The sequence below is a fragment of the Drosophila eugracilis genome, unplaced genomic scaffold, assembly GCF_018153835.1.
Source record: "Drosophila eugracilis isolate 14026-0451.02 unplaced genomic scaffold, ASM1815383v1 contig_1409, whole genome shotgun sequence".
In the NCBI taxonomy this organism is placed as follows: Eukaryota; Metazoa; Arthropoda; class Insecta; order Diptera; family Drosophilidae; genus Drosophila; species Drosophila eugracilis.
The window spans coordinates 6,768-13,793 of NW_024572215.1; the positions used below are offsets into that span (position 1 = coordinate 6,768).

At 42.2% G+C, this 7,026-nt stretch overlaps 1 protein-coding gene across 1 annotated transcript; it reads right to left on the bottom strand.

Moving 5' to 3' along the window:
• Positions 1-466: 466 nt before the first annotated feature.
• On the bottom strand, positions 467-1,422 carry LOC121530370. The gene is made up of 2 exons (XM_041819355.1): positions 1,292-1,422; positions 467-1,208 (listed from the first exon to the last, which is right to left on the bottom strand). The coding sequence occupies exons 1-2, from the start codon at positions 1,420-1,422 to the stop codon at positions 467-469; spliced, it is 873 nt and encodes a 290-aa protein (XP_041675289.1).
• Between the last annotated feature and the right edge of the window lie 5,604 nt (positions 1,423-7,026).

A 7,026-nucleotide genomic window follows, 5' to 3' on the forward strand; every position in this document is an offset into this window, starting at 1 on the left:
AAAACTCGTGCACTGTCTGCAAAAACAACTTATTTCTGTCTCAACTGTTGATCATCAACCTTACCTAAGGCAGTGAAACTAAACCTTTGTCTTCAAAACAATATTTTAACACGTTAGCGCACTATATAGGTTTAAGTAGTGTTCGTGCAGATAACGAACGCCGGTAAAGCAAATTACGTTTCAAAGTTAAAGGGGACTGCCAAATTAAAGAAACCTTCTGGACGCCTTGATATTCCAATTGCAAGTGTTCTCTCCAAATTATTCAGGCTCTTCTAGAGGTATTAGTTGAGTTTTTAGATACAATAGTGGTTTCTCGCGAGAGAGACAGAGAGCGAAAGCTCTTTCTTCATGCGAGAGCGCAGCTTGAGCTTCAAGAGATCTTAGGTACTAAATTACATTGATAAGCAAAAAAACCATCCTCCAAATTGACCAAACATCGGTCGCGTTGACAGCATCAGCATATGCTTCAACTAATAGGAATAGGTGCAAGGCGGTGAATAGATCGTTTATATAGGCCCGATTTTGTTTTGACTACAGCCACTCGAGCCTTTCCATCATGTCCTGGATCGACCTCTACGACTACGCCCATTATCCATAGTTGAGGGGGAACGTTGTCTTCGTGAATTGCCACCACCGTCCCTATCTGAAGATTGTTCACGCCTTTGGTCCATTTCTCCCGCTGCTGTAGGCTTAGAAGATAGTCCCTCGACCAATCGCTCCAAAATCGCTGTTTGATTGCTGAGACTAATTGACATCTCTGCAAGTACGTGAGGTTGCCGTCTGCCTTTGGCTGCACGGTTGCGGGCGGCAGCGTTGCTAGCGTTGTGCCTACTAGCAGATGCGCTGACGTGACAACCTCTCCCTCGTTGGGACTGCCAATGTCCACGATAAGCGGCCTTGAATTCAGGATGGCCTCTACCTCTACTATAACGGTATGGAGCTCGTCCTCTTTCAGAGTAGCGTTGCCCATATCCTTGAGAAGAAGATGCTTGGCCGACCTTACGGCCGCTTCCCAAAGGCCGCCTATATGTGGCGCTCTGGGAGGGATAAATTCGATGGTGAATCGGTGGGCCGCAGCATACGCCATGACGCTCTGGTCGTTGGTGTCGACAGGTTCCAAGAGCTCCTTCAGGATTCGCGCAGCTCCCACAAAATTGGTGGCGTTGTCGCAATACAGCTTGACAACAGGACCACGACGACCAACAACCCTGAATAAGCATAAAATATATGTATTAGACGTCAGATCTTTCACGATCTCCAATGTACAGCCTTTGATGCAAAACAGACAAACACTGCTATGTACATCTTTACTGTCTGCTTTCCACGAATTCCAAGTGAGACTGTAACAGGCCCAAAGAGATTGACTCCGCTTATTTCAAAGGGTCTATTTCCCTGCAATCGTTCCTTTGGTAAATTACCCATTATCTGTGATAGAAGTTTCGCTTTGTAGTGAAAACAATGCGCGCACTGCCGTACAATGGCACTGCACTCGCGACGCGCATTTAATAACTTATCACTTGCCTGAGAAGCCCGACCAACGACTATGGGCCCGCATGACAATTGGTTCTATGTAAGTGCCTGAATTTCGCGTTGTGAGCAATGGGGGCATGTAAAAGACGGCCACCTACGCACAATAAGGAATATGAAGAAGTATCATAGTTTTCAACAGATAAAAAAGGGTATAACTTTTGGATTCCATCCCGCAAATTAGCTGATTTCTGCAGTCTTACAATTTCTTCCGCAAATTATGTTTTTTGAAAGGCTTCAATTACTTTTAGAAATGCCGTTCCGAGCTCATCAGCTGACGGACAAGGGGAATTCCACGTTATCTTTATCCTATGTTTGTCTAAGTTGTTTCAAAATTGTCTTCTAACCCGCATAATACCATATCTAGAAACACACAATGTTATCCCTGCTCAACAATTTTTCTTCAGTCAAAACCATGGAACAATTGAACAAGTAAACAGAATAACATCAGAAATCCGCACAGCCTTTAAGCATCGGGAATACTGCAGCGCAATATTCCTCGACGTATGTCAAGCCTTTGATCGAGTATGGCTAGATGGTCTCATGCACAAAATTAAAACACACTTGTCTGGATTCACTTATAAGCTTCTTGAGTCGTATCTATACAACAGAACCTTCGCAGTAAGGTGCAACACAGCAACATCCGGCGACTACATTATCAAAGCTGGAGACCCGCAAGGAAACGCGATAGGGCCTACTCTGTTCCTCCCATACACATCGGATATTCCCACGAATGAGCAGTTAACAACATCTACGTTCGCTGACGACACCACAATTCTAAGTCGCTCTGAGTGCCCAGGCCGAGCCAGCACACAGCTGGCAAATCACCTCCTCGTAGTAGAGAGGTGGCTATCTGATTGGCGGATTAAAAAAATTTAAACACATAACGTTTACCCTCAACAGGCAATCTTGCCCTCCACTATCATTGAATAACACACAGATTCCCCAAGTTAACGATGTTACGTACCTCGCGTCCACCATGACAGACGAATAACCTGGAGAAGACACATCCAATGCAAAAAAAAACATCTAAAACTGAAAGCCTCCACTGGATTCTTAACGCCCGTTCACTCCTGCGTCTGGAATACAAGGTCTTGCTTTTAAACTCTATCCTCAAGCCCATCTGGACATATGGCTCCAAGCTTTGGGGGAACGCCAGTAGAAGGAACATAGACATTATACAGCGCGTCCAATCAAAAACCCTCCGAATTATCACTGGGGCACCATGGTATATTTGCAATCTAAACATCCACAGGGACCTAGGCATTCTTACCGTAAAAGATGAAATAGACAAACAAAAACGTCCTACAATGAAAAACTCTCTATGCACCCCAATCGCCTCGCAAGAAGCCTACAACGCAACGACCTGGAAAGCCAGACATAACTTTCGGGCCCCTATAGCACAATATCAGTCATATGACTATTAGTTAGATTAATTAGGTTTAAGATTTGATACACTTATTGTTAGTCTCCAAAGGGAGAATATTCAATAAAATAAATAGCAAAGTTAAAAAAAAAAAATTTTTTTTCCTGCGGTTAATGAATTGATACATATAAGCAACAATGCGAACTACTTTCAGATACGACGATGACCTTTCTACAACATTTAAAATGGGGCTTAGCAACATCGGCCGCGATTAGAGCCCCGCGTGATTTTTTGGTTTCAAGTGCTGCGTCGGTTTCGGATAGCAGAAGATGTGCATTTCTGGATGAGTCTGTACCCAGTAAAGAACCACTTCCGAATCGGACCAAAGGACAACACTCTCGACCGGAAAGTTAATGATGCTGCGAACTTCTTCCCAAAGTTTTGCCAACAAGTGCGCTGCACATAGCTCTAGTCTTGGCACCGTCTTTGTTTTTAAAGGAGCCACCCTTTGCTGTTAGCAACTGTACAGACACCCCACTTGGATCCACCACTCTAACAAGTATGCAACACCTATAGGCTCGTGTGTTGACACACTGCTTAATTGCTTGTTTCCACGAATCTTGGAATAACCACTTTTTCCAAGAGTGCATAATCGTTTTTTACTAAATTCCACTTTTTCCCAAAGTCTTGGGGCACAGGATCATCCCAATTCAGACTCAAAAGCCAGGCTTCTTGCAGAAATATTTTAGATCTGGTTATTATTGGGCATAACAAACCCAAAGGATCAAAAAGAGTGGCGATGAAAGACAAAATTTACCTCTTAGTCACTACCTGATCTGGGAATACTTTCCTTACGCCGTATTTGAAGACATCCGTCTTTGGATTCCAGATTAATCCAAGAGTTTTAAGATCTTGAAGATCTCCGGGCATGCGAGTTATTCCATTTTGTCAAAACAAAGCCCGCTGGCTTTAGGATTTCAATAAGCTCGCGACGAAGAACCATCAGCTCCTCCTCTGTGTCTGCTCCAGTGATCAGATTGTCGACTTAGAAGCCTGATCTAAGCGCTCTTGCACCCTGAGAATGCGATTGCGAATGGGTGACGCTAAGATACTTTAAGCATACGATCCATACGTAACAGTACTTAGCCAATTAATTGAAACATTCGCTGCGTCTCGTCAACTTCCACTTGACGGTACATTTTAGTTATGTGAAAATTATGTGAAATTATGTGAAATGCAAACATGGCTGTATTGTTGGTCCTAGCATAAGAACGTAATTTAGCGACACTTGCGAAGTAGTCTTATAAGATGCATCAAAAACCACTCTGAGCTTAGTGAACGTGCTTTGTGGACGCTCTACACATTGGTAGGGTATAAAACAATGCGGATCTTTCGGTATTGTACCCTCGATTGCAGTCATATGTCCGAGATCCAAATACTCATCCATGAACTGCTTGAACATAAACTGTGTGTTCAAATTCTTAGTTAATCGTTTCTCTAACGATAGAAACCGTCTTCTCGCCATCTCAAACGATGATCCGAGACACGTTGGGCTTGGTTTAAAAGGTAAGGATACGTGCAGTCGACCAGAGGGTAATCGAACAATTGTTTCTCGAAAGATTTTCTCACAACGCATTTCTTGTGGGATATATAGTTTTTTACCCAAAACATTTGGAACCTGTTCCAACTCCCAGAACCGCTTTACTAATTTTTCAAGTGGACCAGACTCCTCCACTGTACTCACAATAGATCACGCTTAAGTTCTTTGGGGTTCTGTAGACCTACTATTAATATTTGTGAATACGAGAGCTAATCGTTGTGTGCACAATTTGGTGCGCGGATACTCTTGATTTTCCGATTCCCAACAAGTTAATTTCATTTCCAATTCGGTTTAACTGCAAGCTTCTTGCCAACTCGTCGGTTATAAAATTGACCAGGAAATCCGAGTCCAGAAGTACTCTGGCTGGCTGAACCTGACAGGAGCCACCTTTTATATCTACCACTGCTGTTGCCAAATCAACTTGCTGTTCTTCGGCGGCGCTTGCATGATTCGACGACAACGGGAATGAATTTTCTCCAGCTATCATTCCTTGTTGACTTGCCACAGGTTTTAAATCAAAAGTGCGTTTGCAATAACCTTTTCGTCGCCAACTGACAACAAGGACTCATATATTGCCGATACAGTATCAATAAGAGACCTGAATCTCAAAAGGTCGTGATATACCATCAAAAATATAACGCACTCGTTGTTATAAACTTGCGTTAGAGCAGCCAGAGCCTTTGCATAATTCTAATCCGTCACCTGAAAAGCCTAGACAGTACCTAACGCTTCATTTTCTAAACAACACAATAAATGGTTAAACTTTTCAACATTGCTAAGGGATGGATCACTATCAATTATACTCGAAAACAATCCAATAAAGTTTTTAAATTCAGAATAATTTCCACCGAACTTTGGCAACTGCATTCGAGGTAGGTGCCTTGTCTGCGAAACGGTTGTATTTAGTAACGAGTCGTTTAAATTTTTTGGCGGGGCTGGAGTTTTTAAGGACAACAACAATGCCCTAGTCATCACGCATAAATCTTCAAGTTCGGATCGCGATGATAACTCTGGGTTGATATCCTCCACCTTCAGTTGCAAAGAAAACGCACGCTCTATATACGAATCTAAAATACTCAAACGACAGTCCAGCTGTACAGGGTTCAACGAAATCTTTTTATTTTGCACGGCTTTAGCTATACGATTTATATCCTTTTTAACTGAATCCAATTTTTTATATTTATTCTGCTGAATTATATTTGTCGAAACTGTTCCCACTGTAATTCCGAACCAATCGAACTAAATATAAGGGATTTCCGAATATATACAGGCAGTTTTATCCACAAACACTTTTCAAGTACTTCACAAAGATGTAAGTTTCACTTCAAACCAAATAACTCAAGATAGGCTCAATATGGCTCGACCGTACGAGTGACTTACACTCAGATGAGCGCAGTGCAAACACTGAGTGAAAAGCTTCATTACCAAGTCACACAATCAACTTGGTGTATGTATGTATGTATGTAGTAGGCTGGGTGATCTCGGAACTGAAATAACCGCATGTAGCAGTGAAACCACAGCAAAGCGAAATTGGCCCAAAGAGAAGACGATAACCAAAGTACGGTATTTCTTTTACTGCGACTGTGTAATTATGTATGATGCATAACCCTTTTTTTTAAACCTTTATATTTTTTCTTTGAATTTTTTATTTTAATGGTTTATTACCTTATTTGTGAGATTTTTGTGATGACTCCAATGTGTAATCTCCAGCGATGCGGGCTTTAAATCCAAATATTATTGCCCAGCGTCCAGAAATCGGCTCCAACGAAATGTCCAAATGGATCCAACGACGAGATGTCCAACGATATGGCACACAAGTCCACCCGGGGGCGCCAAAATGTTCGTGCAGATATCGAACGCCGGTAAGGCAAATTACGTTTCAAAGGTAAAGAAACCTTCCAAATTAAAGAAACCTTCTGGACGCCTTGATATTCCAATTGCAAGTGTTCACTCCAAATTTACTCATTTAGAGCTATTAGTTGAGTTTTTAGATACAATAATGGTTTCTAGAGAGAGAGACAGAGAGCGAAAGCTCTTTCTTCATGCGAGAGCGCAGCTTGAGCTTCAAGAGATATTGGGTACTAATTTACATTGATAAACAAAAGTAACCATCCTCCGACTTGACCATCCTTAATTTAAAAGAATCGACCCTTAATACTAAGGCAACTATCGGGAAATTCTTGGCGGTGTTTTGATCAATCTCATCTCTTCGAAGGTACCATCAGAACCAGAAGAAGTGGGAGGATGGTTTACCTAATGGTGCTGCCGAAATGTAAACAATTTTCCACATTTTCGGATCTTTGGTGACTTATGATGGAGAACTTGGAATGCGCTATGGTAGACCATATACCTAGCAAACAGGTGGGTAATGTATCTAGTAGAAGTCATCGCACCAAGGAGCATTATTTGACCAAATGCCAGAACTTCTAGGATTGACTCCACCTCGCTACAACGAAGCAAAAAGGATGAGCCCTTGTTTAAATTGCCAACCCAAAACCCTCTCTGGCGTATTCGTTAAATGCCGGGCCTTACT

Coding starts and splice junctions, on each gene's coding strand:
- LOC121530370 (XM_041819355.1), bottom strand. CDS start 1,422: ATGGGTAATTTACCAAAGGAACGATTGCAGGGAAATAGACCCTTTGAA. Junction 1,209..1,291: donor GTAAAGATGTACATAGCAGT/GTTTGTCTGTTT, acceptor ATGCTTATTCAG/GGTTGTTGGTCGTCGTGGTC.